Here is a 14165-nt window from a genome sequence, read left to right on the forward strand (position 1 = left end):
AGAGTTTTCATTTGTTTTTTTAATTCAGCATTTATTTAAAGGTTACGTTATTAACATACCAAACGTTCCCATTTTCAGTTGGAGCAGTGTCTGTGTTAGGGATTATTGAGTAAAGCGATGATCCAGAGCTAGAGCTTCTTGTCGAATTATTCACACGTGAAATAGGACTATCACTACCAGGGAGATTTAATACATCATACCTTGGAACATCCGCTCCTTTTGGAAGTCTCACGTTTATTACCGTCACGTACTTTTTACGACCATTAACACGCACTGAATGACTATTTCTTAAAGGGGACAGACTTAACATCTGCCCGTACCGTTCGGAACTCGCAATCATACTTTCTACGTCCCTGGACCATGACCCATTATTCTGTGTACGTTTATTGTTTGAAAACTCTATGCTTTCATCAAACCCGTAATTTGTGTAAATGGGCGTCAACGCATTGTCTTCATTTTTTCTTATTTCAATAGTGGGTTCAAACGCATTGTGTACACACCGGTCTTACTGACCTGTGTACTATCGCGAAAGGAATTGTGGGTAGCACTACTTTTTCAACATGGCTGCCGATTGACATCATCTCAGTTTGTCAACGTTCAAGGTAACAATATATGAGTATACTGATTGTCAGTTACAATCATGTAAGTTGTAGTTATTATTTATTGTTGCATACATTGTTTGGCTGTAAGTTTAATTAGATGAAATACGATAAATCACCAATAAAAAGCTATTTGATATATTACATTAACTGTCGGTGTCAATGTCATAGTAATGTTATATAGTATTTTACAACAATGAACCACACACATTAAAGCTGTAGTGAAATAAGGTCACTTCCAACAGCCTTGCTGTTGGGCTAGCTCTTGAGTGTCTGACTACCACTCTGGAGGTCGTGGGTTCAATCCCCGGCCTGAGCCCAGTATTTTCACATTAATGGCGACGAGGCAAAAAAGAACTGTGAATGCGGGAATGGGTCTGAGCTGTTCAATGGTGTCTGGGAGGGCCATGCGGATGCAAGACATGCTGTAGCGGGCGAATCTGGGCCTTGAAACATTAAAAAGGGGGAGGAGTGTAGTGAAATAAGGTCACTTCCAACAGCCTTGTTGTTGGGATAGATCTTTAGCGCCGTGGTTAAAGTGTCTGACTACCACTCTGGAGGTCCTGGGTTCAATCCCAGGCCTTTGCTCAGTATTTTCACATTAATGCTAATTGAAGATGTTTTCCCATGTACTAGTAATTATTTTCTCAGATTGTAAAATAATTTATTACAGCAAAATGAGTTGCTATATTGCTCAACATGTATATCACACCTTTATTCTAAACTAAAGCATTTACACATTTTCACAGGTTTGAACACATATTCTTATGTGGTACTACATGTAAGTCTCCGAAAGTGGTATGATATTGTACAGTCAGTCCACCAGGTTAGAATAACCCGGCAAAAAACTTTGAATTTTTTTACCACGATAATTCTTTCGGGATTTAGTGTTAATGTGAGAAGATGTAAAAATAAAGGGTAAAATTTATTTGTATGATAACAGATTAGGCAAGACAGCATATGCAGTTATTTGTCAAAAATAGCCAATTAAAGTTCACCCTTTAGAGAATTATTAAAAATCATTTACATAATAATAATATAATTAGTATTTCAAAACATTGTCATGGCATTTGTTATCAATCAGCAAAAAGTTTATTTGAAAATTATAAAGCCTCCTATTTCCATATTCACATTTCAAAACATAACTAATTCAATCAGTTCCAGTTAACTTTTTGCTGCATTTATCCCCCTGTAAGCATAATACAAAAGCTTTCTTGCTTAAACTTCGTTGATTTATTCCTTTACCTTAGGTATACCCTACTTTGGGAACATGACCCATACCCTTGAAATTGGGAATTGAAGTGTCAATTCACCCTAAATTGGGTAAATATTATTAGTAAAATTTCTAAGTTAATTGTTATAAAATAGAAACTGAAAACCTATCAGAAAAATGGTTATTTCAACCTACCAGTCCTTTTTCTACACTGAAAATCTTTTTATTTCTATACTTTGAAAACTGAAACTATCCATTCACCATTGGGAATGTTTTTAGTGGATTTTGGAAAAAAGGTATGTTTTGCCATTGGGAATATGACTGAATAACGGCTATAAAATCAGCATGAAAAAGCCCTGCTTTAACTATGCTGTATTAAGTGTATGCTTAAACATCATTTGTATATAGTTTATCTAACAAACTTGATTTGGCATGCGGTGGCTAATATCCAGTTTGAAGACCACAAGCCTGTGAAAAGGTCATGCTCAGATTTTGTTAATACTATGTTATTGTCTTTTGTAGCCATGGAAACAGCAACTCCAGTAAAGTCAGTGAGGGCCTGTCTAACCTGTAATCGTTCATCTCAAGGACATTTAAAAAACTTAAGAAATGTAGCTATGCGATCCATACTACTGAAAAAACAGTTTGAATGTCTGGGCTGCAATATTGAAGACCTTGTGAAAGTAGGACATGAGAATCTGTTGGTTTGTGACACATGTTTGAAAATATTGGACAAACTATCAGAAATGAAGTTGAATTTACAAATGAACATGAAAGAACTAAAGAAGAGTGAGGATAGAACAAAGAGATTAATTATGCATTCTGTTTCTCCAGTAGTTAAGAAGTTCAAGGACACAACTGTACCAGTAAAATCTAGAAAAAGTTCAAGGGCACTTTTTAAGATGCCATCTCCATCTCCATCAAGATGTATTGATTCAGTTATTAGTCCAAAATCAGGCAGCATTGATCATTCATACTCTGGTATACCAAGCAAAACAAAAACACAAAGCCTTGACCATTTGTATTCAACAACCGTAAATCAAAATGTAGATCTTAATAATCCATACAGTTTTCATAAGAAGAAAATACTGATGCCTCCTGAAATTACTGTTAACGAAAAGAAAAGTGTCATAACAATATTTGAACAATCATCAAAAGACACTGTAAGTGTTAATACTGTTTTGGAAAAACTTCTTGATCTCCCTTCTGTAAATGAAAGACTATATCTATGTTTATTGCAACGACTATCTGGAGAACTAAACAGGATCTGTGGAACAAAAGACAAAAGTGTTTTAAGGACAAAGGTGTCAGAACTAGAACCTGAAACCTTTTTCAGTGACATTGTAAAAGAAATGCACTTGAAATGTCCGAAGGTGTTGCAGTTTCTGATAACCCTGTCTTGCCCAATGGATCTTGCAGTTCCAGAGAAAAAACATGGTATAGCAGCTATGTATGCACTTGGCATGTACTTACGGAACAACCACATGATTGCCTTTCAAAAAGCTGTTGCTGCATCATGTATAAGATATAATGCAGGGAATGGAGTAAGTATGTTTATTCTGGCCTTAAAACATTAACTGTAACAGGGATATAAATTAGCTTTAGCCCAAATTAGCCATGGCCCCTAAAATGTGTGATGGGCTAGTAAAATTTCAGAGATAACTCCTATATCCACTACACAAACAGATTAAAAGAAAAATGTTGGGCTAATGGATTCAAAATGTTAGTTTATAAGCCTGTGGAATGGTTGGCATTTACATTCTGGATTATGTATGTGTACTTTATTATAAATTTATATCATATTTAACAATGTATTATATGTGCAGTCATGTTCTTTCCATTTTGCTGTAACAGCTCACACTATTGTGTGAACTTTTTTTAAATGTCTGTTATAATTTCATACAAAAATGTGCACATAATGACGGTATTAAAACATAATTGTAATGTGCATGAAGATTCAATCAATGGTTATCATGAATGCCTGTGATGTATCTGTAGTTTAAAGTCACGCTCCATAGATGGCTTTTTTATATAAATATATATATATTAAACTACTAGTCTACATTGTAGATAAGGTTTCTATTTCTTCTCTTACCAATTTAAAACGGACATATATGTACAATTAGTCATACATGTACCCTAGAACTTTCAAACATACATTTTTTGGTTAATACAAATTAGTTTTAGTTTGAATAAAAATCATTTATGTTCAAAGCAACCTATGCCAATGTCAAACATATTGATTTAGAGTTTATGGAGTGCAGCTTTAAGTGTTGTTAAATATCAAACAATGCTTGAGATTTCAAATTTCATTTCCAGCTCATGGAGTTTTTACACAACCTGGGAATGTCAATACCTACAAAAAGCAAGCTGCCAATGTTGGATGACCTTGGACAAATAAATGGTCTGGATGTAGTTTCTGCTTTGGCTATTGGGAAAACCATCAAAATCACAGTTGATAACATTGACGGGCACATAAAAGCTTATCAGGTTAGGAAGTTAATATGTTTGTAACTTTAATTAAGCTGTATAATTTTATCAATGTTTTACTATTTGTTGCACTTTAACAATATTTAATATATAAATATATATTTAATATATAAGAATAATTTTGATAAAAAAATGAGAAAACAACAATTAAAACAGATAGAGTCTGTACATTCAACAGGAGCAATATGAATTTATTTTCCACAGGTCAGGCTTGGTAGTGGAAACAGAGATTTTCACTACACTCATTGGTCGATCCTTATCGACAGATTTGACCCAAGAGATCTTCAAGGACTGAGCACACAACCGAAACAGATAACTGCCCAAGGACCTGACCCTACCATCTTCTTTTTGTCTTCAAACGAACATGGAGCATTAAGGTATTCATTTATTTTCTCAACTTGATTGAAAGTAGCGCAAATACAACATGTGAGTGAAGAAAAGAACAATAAGAAACAGTTAACCATGTTAATTGAATTGCAACCTTTCTGTTTGTAATCCAGCAATACATTTTCAATTCAGATAATTACATAAGGTAATGTTCATTTTTTATATGTGAGTGTTAGCTCACAAATAATGTAGAGACAATTTTTCAAGTCAGTCTGCATTAAGTACGCTAGGAACCGTTACCACTACCTGTATGGATAACTGCAGTAAAATTAAGCTGACGATCCTAGCCTATCCACCGCATCTGCCTGTTTATAGTCTCCACTGGTACACTACAAAGTGTGTATGTATTCAAAAGTATTTAACAGCTTGTAAGACAACATTGGCCAGTCTAGTGTTTGTCATTGAAATCTGTACATATTGGCTGCTTTCAATGAAAACGGGGCTTAATGCATGTCATAAAAGATTAGCCTGTGCACACAGATTAGCCTGTGCAATGTGCACAGGCTAATCGAGGACGACACTTTCTGATATTGTGGTGTTTTTTGTTTAAAGAGAGTTTCTGGTACTGGGATGACAATTAATGCATATGCATTAAGCCCTGTTTTCCTAAAATGAAGCTTAAAGCTTTTTATTAATGATTTGAAAAAAACCCACATCTTGACCAGTGCTTTAAGACAAGCTCTTTATAAATTTGAATGGGTTGTGGTCATTTCAAACTTGCGATATAAAAAGCTATAACATAATTTTGAAAACTGAGTTGCGTCTAAGATTATACAACAGCAATGCCGAACAAATTCAGTGCCTTCAGCGCTTTGATTTTCTTTATTTGTAGGAAAAGATGTACTCAGCTTGTCATGCGGATACTGGTAGAAGAAATACAGCCATTGTCCATGTTTTCTACGGCAACACCTCGTCTTGTGGACCATAAATACAGACAAGTGGTTGATAGACCATCACAAGTTCATCCAATGTTTGTAAGTAGGACAAATAAATATGATTTAATGAATAATGGAATTGGCTAAATGAAAATTTTGTACATTTTGACAATTAACTTCATTATATGTGACCGCAGCTGGGAAAATCAGTCTTGTGGTCAAAAATCACATTTTGACTTTTTGGTTAATTGAGATTCTGTAAACATTGTAGTTTGCAAAAATGACCAACCCTACAGCTTTTTGGTAGGAAAAATGGTCACTTTCTAGAATAAAACACACTTAAAACATTATTCAAACAACAAGCAAAATTGTTTTAAAATAGGAATATTCTTTTAATCAAATACCTGTTAACAATATAATCAAGTAGCAACAGAATAATGGACATGTTAAAAATACACCAATTATGTTGCCATGTTAACTAATCACCAAAATACACAGTCTTGTCTTTTTATGCAAATGAATTTACTAATAATAAGTGTTTACTAAAAGGTTAACACTTAAGCAGCACCCTGTATAACTTAAGTGGTCCTAGATATTTTCCTAAAGAATATATATATATATATATATATATATATATATATATATATATACTAGTAAATAGTTAAGAACTAAGCTACATGGATTTTTTTTAATTAGGTGATCATGAAAGACCCAAAGTCATTACCTAATTGTGTTCAGATAATGGACACTATATTAGGAACCATAGAGTCATTATATACATCTGCTGGGAGAGGTATTTAGTTTGAGTTAGACCACAGTTTCCAAGTTCATGTTATTGTTGTTTTTCCATATTCTTTACAGGGCATATTTTTGAGGCCGAAAATTTGACCCCAAAGGTTTATTTTTTCCCTAATTTGAAAACAAATTCCCCCAGAAAGAAGGAAAATGTGCACAACGTGTCATGCTTTTGTTGAAATATTTACATAGTCCGTTTTTATCAATTTCAGTTTGTGTTTTTATGGTTTTTTTGTGTCGGCTCAAAAGTCTCGTCTTTATTTCATTAAAGTCAATTGAAAAATAAGATACTTTACATGGATTTTTAAAATTTTCAACGATGTTTACACTTTCCTGCTTCGCGTACTAGTAAAATATGACGTAATAAGCATGTGTTACGGCCACACTTTTGCTTTGCTTTAGTTATATACAATGTATGTCTAGGGAAAGATCTAAAGTAAAACAGGAGGGTGCTGCAACCTGCTCCTTTTTTGTTCTTCCCTCCTGCCCCTCTGTTCTGGCCAACAAAAAATTATGAAAATATTTAATTTTCCTAAATATTTAATGAAAAATGCAGCAGATGTGCTTTAAACCCTTGATCACATGCATTTGACTAATGAGTACCCTGGATATAGCAAACTAAAAGAAAATTTTTGGTCCAAATTTCCACCCTGCTCCTTTTATGCAGCACCCTGTACCATATCGGATCCTAGATCTTTCCCTAATATGTTGCAACATATTACAGTTTAGTTGCTTGATAAACTGTTTGAAACTCTTTTCAGTTACAATATACATCATTATGTTATACACTATTCCCATTCTACAAAAATATTGGTGTCAGAAATGGTATTTATTATTGCTAATACTAATGAAAATGTTTTACTGGCTTTCTGTTTCACAAACACCATATTAAGCATTTTTGTTTTATATACATAAAGCTCAAAGTTTTCATTTATGAATACAATAACAGAGCGAAAACAAGGAAAAAAGTTAATTGTCTTCTCCATTTATAAGTGTCTCTATTATTCGGAAAAATACGCACATAACACTTAAATTCTTTAATCACAGTGTCCTAAACATCAGGCATACCAAATATATTGTATATCGGTAAAGAAAACATAAACAACTAAAAATACTACAAGAATGTGCATTGAAACAAATTAGTATTTTTATGAAACAAATAAAATGCAACAATTAATTATTTGTTTTGGTTATTTTCAGGTGATGAGTTTAACAACATGGCCAGTATTCCCCTGGGTGGTGATCAGCTGACACGGGTAACATTTGATTCGGCACGCGTTCTGAGATCTGGTACTCACAGTCGAACAGAGAGGTTTGACCAGTTGTCTCCAGTCATCGAAGAACTATTTCATGTTCAGCAAGACTTGTTAGAGGTATGTGAATGGTATCTCTATAGTGACAGTTTTCATATAGGCTAATTCTTGTTTTGTATTAGTCAACTGTTGTTTGAAGATTCTTATCACAAATGCTACAACACAAGTTGTTATCAATATTTTCACTTTTTGAATATCCAAAACATTCCAGCATTAATAGTCTCATGCATTTTGAACTGTTCTTGCAATATTGTATCATTTGCCGCTCTATTCCTGGTCGATTTCTTCGTATGTCAGTATTGTTATAATACATAACTGCCGTACTTGGTAATCCATCCCTTCCGGCCCGGCCAGTTTCCTGGAAGTACTTTTCGATGGAAGTTGGTGGCTTGTAATGAATAACAGTTCTGATATTTGGTGCATTTAGTCCCATTCCAAGGGCTACAGTTGCAAATATGAGTCTGATCTTCGAATTTTCTTTGCATAGCTCTTTGACTATGTGTCGTTTCATTTTTTCTGTATATGTTTGGTGGTACTGAGCAAAAAGTCTGTTCTCCGGCACGGCATCTCCCACATACTGAAGGTCACCCATTTTTTTCTCAAAGAAAGCATAGACATAGCTTATTACATATGTGTCCGTGTACATGATAGTAAGTTGATATTGATGTTTTTCTTTGATAAGCTGTTCAGCCATACGAGTAAGGATCTCATCCAGATGGTCTTGTGTGTTTGAAGAAGACGGTCGTTCAGTTTTAATATATTTAATGTTTGGTCTATCAGGATTCATTGCTATTATCTTTGGAGTTTTAAGTTGAAGACTTGCGCATATCTTCTTTTGAGCATCTGGTGAAGCTGTAGCAGTGAACACGAGAACAGGAATGTTAGTAAACCTTGCCAAGAGATCAGAACCTATTCTGCTGAAGTCTTGTCGAAACTGCTGTCCCCTGATATGAAACAAAATGTGTGTTATGTATTTTCAGAAAATCATCAAAACCTTCTACATACCAGAAACAGCTCGTGAAGAGGGATCACTTGCCCAGTACAGAGCAATTCTTCATAGAACAAACGTTAATGGTCAAGTTAAGGCTAATGGATATGAATCACACAAAGACTTCCTCATTACTGTCACTAGGTTTGTACACTTATATGCTGTCATTATAAATTAACATTATCATCATAAAATCCGTTAACTGTGTTGGTTCTTGCTTGAGCAAAATTATAGAAATATATTTTGAATGCCTATTAAGAGATTTACATAGAAAATTGGCACTTCAGTGTTATGCATGACTGTAGTTGTTTGCCATTTGCTATTACCAGCGATTCAACATAATAAATGTTGACACAGTGGTTTCATCATTTAGTATAAGGGCTAACACAGGGTTGTTAGAGTTGGTGATGGCTCAGAGTAATACAATTAACAGTAATGTCTTAGGCCCTGTCATTGTAGCTTTTATTTTATTGTTTGTTAATTATTTTACATCTTTTCAGAGCTCTTGTGATAGAGTTAGCTTGTGAAAGATGGGGGGCTGATTGCAAGACAGACTTGGGGTCTCTGGTTCCGGAAGAAGTGAAGACTTCTAATACCAAAGGGAAGAAGCAGTGGTTACAGGAGCAAGTGACCAAAGTGGTGGATACACTGTTCTGCCCATACTCTGCTCCAAAAGATGCTAAAATATACCTTCGGCGCAGTGGCCATTTGTACTGTGTTACGGTGCCTTCAAAAGATGTCGGGAAAACCATTGATCTTATAATAAATGGTAATTAAATATAAATTCTTAATTCAAACCCATATTTGACCTTGACCTAATTTGGGCTTTGTTTCACAAAACTCACTAATAAACATCCAATCCAGATCATGTGCATTTACTGAATGCCTCGTCTTGATTTTTCTTTGTTTTTTTTATCAAAAATATTATATTATTTCCTGGTATGTGTAACCTTTAATTGGAAACTCGCTTTTTTAACATATATCAGTCTAATCAGTCAGAGGTAAATTACAACTAATTGTATCTTTAAGTTATTTGTTTATGATGACAGCTTTTCTATTGTAAAAATAATTTTGTTTGGCTTTCAGGTGAAGCTGTCCGCATAAGAGTGCCTGAAGATTGTAAAACTGACGAAGCAGAAGATGGTGTGTTTTCATACAGCCTTGGGATTGTCAGAGTTGCAATGGATTTTATCATGTTCAATGATGCAATAAAATCAGGTGATATAGACATGATTACAATTCTTATGAAACGATTCATTCCACTGTTTATAGGATTGTCATCCTACAAATCAAAGTATGCTATTGAGTGTGTCAACTTCCTTACTAAAACTGAATGCCTGTTGTCAGACTTTGAAAGTGCTAGAGTGAAACTGGGATTGTTGGTCAACAGAAAAGGCCGACCAGGAAAAAACAAATTAGCAGACATGGAACAGGAGAATAATATTCGTCTTGTCAAACACGTAATTAGAGGACTTGGAGCCGGAAAAAGTGATAAAGCTATGCTAAGAATATCGAAGGCAGCACCTGTAATCAGTGCAATGGTAAATGGACTAGAAGGAAGCAAGACACATAAAGATAGACACTCCAGAAAGTCAATATCAGAAGATATTTCAAGATTAGGGGATGCAATTCGAAAAATAAGGCCTTTCAACTATCAGAAGGGTAGACAAATGAATCCTTTCAAGAAAATTTCATCAAATGTGATTGGTGCTGTGAACAAAGACAAATTAAAGGACTTTATAATCAGGCACAGCTCCAGAGCAGTTAATAAGCTTGCTTTTGATGACAATGAAGACTAATAAGGGATGCTGTTAATGCCAATAAGGACTCGTTAAATTGATTTTTGTAGTCAGATCTTCAACACTTATTTTTGCAAAATTGAAAAAAATGTGGGTTTTTTTTGCTTTTTGCTATTTGCACTAAAGTTTTGTATCCTTCTTTAACTTAAGTGCACATGAAAATTAAATTGTGTAAAAAACAACATAAAAAAACACACCTGAAGTCTGAGAAATGGTTTATGGCGCTTAATATTAATGGAACATTAATATTGTTTTGTAACCTGTAAAATAAATCATGTGTAAATATTGAGCACAGACCATCAAAAGTTTGATTTTAGCAACCAGCAATTCCTTCTACCAGATGCACAATATTTTGATATTAATTGTTGAAGAAATATATATCAATTGTCATACCATTTACAATTTTTACAGTCTGATTGCTAAAATATGTCAGAAAAAAAGTTTTATTGCATTTACTGGACCTATAACCATGGCATCACATAAGAATGCATGTTATTACATTTATGTAAAAAGACAAGAATTCTACTTTTCATCTAACTATATAACATCCATTTTTTCTCTACCCAAATATCAGAAGCAAAAACAGTGAGAACTTTCTATGAATAGTTGTCACCATATGAAATTACTCCACTGGATATTTTTACCCAAAATTGTTGGAAAACATTAGTTACTAGTATGGCATTTGTATTATCAGGTTAAGTATTTTAAAAGGAGAAATCTTTTTGTGAGGGCACATATGTGCAATGGAGAGTGGTCTACTTCACTCATAGTAATATGTGATTGATGAAGCATATGTCAGTCTTGTTCATGCAATCATTTTTATGTCCCCGGATCGAATGATCGGGGGTATATTGTTTTTAACCTGTCTGTCTGTCTGTCATTCTGTCCCAAAACTTTAACCTAAAACTTTAACGTAGGTTAAAGTTTTGCAATAACTTTTGCAATATTGAAGATACATGTAGCAACTTGATATTTGGCATGCATGTGTACATTTTGTATCTCATGGAGCTGCACATTTTGAGTGGTGAAAGGTCAAGGTCATCCTTCAAGGTCAAAGATATGGATTCAAAGCGGCGCAATAGGGGGCATTGTGTTTCTGACAAACACATCTCTTGTTTAGATATGAGAAATATGCAAACACTTCCTTATTTATTTTCAATTTGTGTTAACTATTAAAAATTGTGTAGCTTTTAACTTGTTTTGCATGATTTATTCATTATAATGTTTTAAAATAGCCACTAGTGACAAAAGTTGTGTGAGTCTTGGTTGTTCTGGTCATGAGTGACACGTTTATTTTCTTAGCCTAACTGTGAATAATATTTTAACGTAATATTATAAATAAATTTGTGTTGTACTTTTCCGTGTATATAAATATAAGTACATGTATATGATAAAACTGTTTTGATATTGATGAAATTGAGGTACAAATAGTGTTATTAGTAAAATTTCCTGTCTTATTTGAATTATTTAAGTGAAATTCAATATGTGTTACTTAGACTTTTGTCATTCAATCTTACAATTGTTGCTACCTCACCTCATGTCAACTTGTATTATTGAATGTTTTTTATTTGTGAAAGAAAAACATGACATAAAATGCACAGGATTGGAAATCAATTATCTGTCAGGTTAAATGAGCCAGAGACATAGGTCCATAATACTATCCCATGGTTTTGCTCTTTTCAGTATGAAAGATTTTCAGTGAAAAAAATATGGATAATGACCCTGTTTTAACTTATTTTAAAAACTGTGTAGTTCTTACAAGTGTCAATTCAGAGTTGTTGAGCAGAAAACTGTATGCAGTGTCTCAAATGATTGTCAGCTGACCATCATTGTCATAATCATAAACCATTATAAAAAAGTACAGCATTATTGATGTCATTATTGTGTTTATCATTATACCTCTTTTGGACTTATATATGTATTTTATGTATTAATAAACACATATTATTCAGTTGTGTGTGTTGTTTAAAAAAAAATGCATCCTGAAGTGATCACCTGGCCCCATGTTCACAAAGGATCAAGTGCCAAAAGTTATATCGGGATCAAGTACTATCGTAACTCAGTCATACTTCATTAAAGATTGTTCTTCATTAACCCTTTGAGCGCTGGAACCGGAATTTGAAGGCCTTTGCAAACAGTTTGGATCCAGATGAGACGCCACAAAACGTGGCGTCTCATCAGGATCCAAACTGTTTGCTATTCTGATAGTATTCTTTGAAAAAAAAATCGAAGAAAATGCTAATTTTAAAAATTTAGCAGACAACATTTTAGCAGACGACAAATTTCCCAGCATGCAAAGGGTTAATTGTTCAGAATATCAAACGGAATACACATGTAAATTGTCCAAGCATTTCAGTAGTTGAAATTGAAATTGGAATTAGTATGTGATCCAGGATCAGTTTGAGGATCAAATTTAAAATCAAGATAGGTGATATAACTGCCAAACTCTGGAGTATTTCACATATCTTACTCATTGAATATCTTCATATTTGCTTAGTGAATGGCTATAATCATGTAGGTGAAATTTTGTTGGTGAGGTGACTTGGAGACCTGGATCAGGGGTGGATTAGGTAACTGTTTAATCACCATTTTTCAAGTGTTAAATCTACCAGCCATGTGTATATGTATTAAACATCAGTATAAATAATAGAAACAATTACCATTCCAGAATCATGTGTGCCTCGTCTACAGCTATGCACGAAATTATTTTTTTATTCTCCAAATTTTGTATCAAGGATTTCCCCGTATCAGTGCTTAAAAGCGCCTCAGGGTGAGAATACACCAATGTGAACTTTCCATCAGCAATATCGGACATAGGGACCGTTAATATTACATCTCCATCTGATTTAGCACCCCCTTCATCACCATCATCATCAAACAATGCTTGACCACCCTGACAGTTATAGTCCACACAACAGGCTTGTACTCCAATCTTTTGCAGTGCAATGATCTGATCTTGCATAATACTGTTCAAAGGTGTCAACACGATGCAAACAGACTTCTGTAGATTATAATAATCTTTAAGGATAAGTGGTGCCAGCTGGTAAATCAGGCTTTTACCATAACCTGTTGGGAGTATAGCCATAATGTCACGTTTTTCAATGACACAAAGTAACGCTTCGATTTGCAGTTCCTTGAGTGGCATGGGAAATCCTCCCTTTTTAGCAACCTCAAGTATGATATCTCTTGGACTTGCCATGTTTACGATTGAATTGTGAAAGCGAAAGTAAGACAGATAAACATGTTTCTAATAATTGCAATTCTTCTTTATAGACATTTGAAATCACCCTTAAACATAATTTAATAAAATTTCTTTAAATAACATTCCATTTTAAACACATATTCAACACCGTTTTTCTCATTAAAAAAAAAAATTCATTCCTACGCGGAACTATTTTGGCGGAATCACAAATCCCCTAACCAGGGGAATGTGATGCGTCCTAGCATAGAGGTGACAATAACGTAGTGACGTCACCATCTATGTATAGAATGGGTTCAAACGTGTTTCCAATGCTATTGTACATACTTGGCCCAGCAACTGCATTTATATGGGCATATTTACTGCTTGGTTTACAACGTTTGAAGCCAGTGGTTAACGATGTTATCCCAGCGTAAAAAGGTAACACGACGGTTGTAATTAGCATAGCTAAGAATAGAATTGATCTTCCGAGAAAGATAACAACAAAAACACCTGCTACTAGAGAAA

The 14165-nt window shown here is 34.1% G+C and overlaps 2 protein-coding genes across 3 annotated transcripts; one reads left to right on the forward strand and one right to left on the reverse strand.

Moving 5' to 3' along the window:
- Positions 1-536: 536 nt before the first annotated feature.
- LOC127840839 (uncharacterized) lies at positions 537-12412 on the forward strand. Of its 2 annotated transcripts, XM_052369267.1 has the most exons (11): positions 537-602; positions 1850-1922; positions 2335-3356; positions 4132-4302; positions 4507-4679; positions 5522-5663; positions 6261-6357; positions 7560-7732; positions 8653-8804; positions 9161-9429; positions 9747-12412. In XM_052369267.1, exons 3-11 carry the CDS (start codon positions 2337-2339, stop codon positions 10457-10459), a joined length of 2910 nt encoding a protein of 969 aa, XP_052225227.1. In that variant the 5' UTR covers positions 537-602; positions 1850-1922; positions 2335-2336; the 3' UTR covers positions 10460-12412. The 2 variants fall into 2 exon arrangements, with proteins under 2 accessions (XP_052225227.1, XP_052225228.1); XM_052369268.1 differs by lacking the exons at positions 537-602; positions 1850-1922; positions 2335-3356; positions 4132-4302; positions 4507-4679 and adding an exon at positions 607-642.
- Positions 6587-13895, reverse strand: LOC127840843 (putative ATP-dependent DNA helicase Q1). Its single transcript, XM_052369276.1, has 2 exons — positions 13120-13895; positions 6587-8616 (listed from the first exon to the last, which is right to left on the reverse strand). The coding sequence occupies exons 1-2, from the start codon at positions 13656-13658 to the stop codon at positions 7791-7793; spliced, it is 1365 nt and encodes a 454-aa protein (XP_052225236.1). The 5' UTR covers positions 13659-13895; the 3' UTR covers positions 6587-7790.
- Between the last annotated feature and the right edge of the window lie 270 nt (positions 13896-14165).

Source organism: Dreissena polymorpha, chromosome 8 (genome assembly GCF_020536995.1).
Source record: "Dreissena polymorpha isolate Duluth1 chromosome 8, UMN_Dpol_1.0, whole genome shotgun sequence".
Classification (NCBI taxonomy): Eukaryota; Metazoa; Mollusca; class Bivalvia; order Myida; family Dreissenidae; genus Dreissena; species Dreissena polymorpha.

Coding starts and splice junctions, on each gene's coding strand:
- LOC127840839 (XM_052369267.1), top strand. CDS start 2,337: ATGGAAACAGCAACTCCAGTAAAGTCAGTGAGGGCCTGTCTAACCTGT. Junction 4,680..5,521: donor AACGAACATGGAGCATTAAG/GTATTCATTTAT, acceptor CTTTATTTGTAG/GAAAAGATGTACTCAGCTTG. Junction 9,430..9,746: donor CATTGATCTTATAATAAATG/GTAATTAAATAT, acceptor TTTGGCTTTCAG/GTGAAGCTGTCCGCATAAGA.
- LOC127840843 (XM_052369276.1), bottom strand. CDS start 13,658: ATGGCAAGTCCAAGAGATATCATACTTGAGGTTGCTAAAAAGGGAGGA. Junction 8,617..13,119: donor GCACACATGATTCTGGAATG/GTAATTGTTTCT, acceptor GTTTCATATCAG/GGGACAGCAGTTTCGACAAG.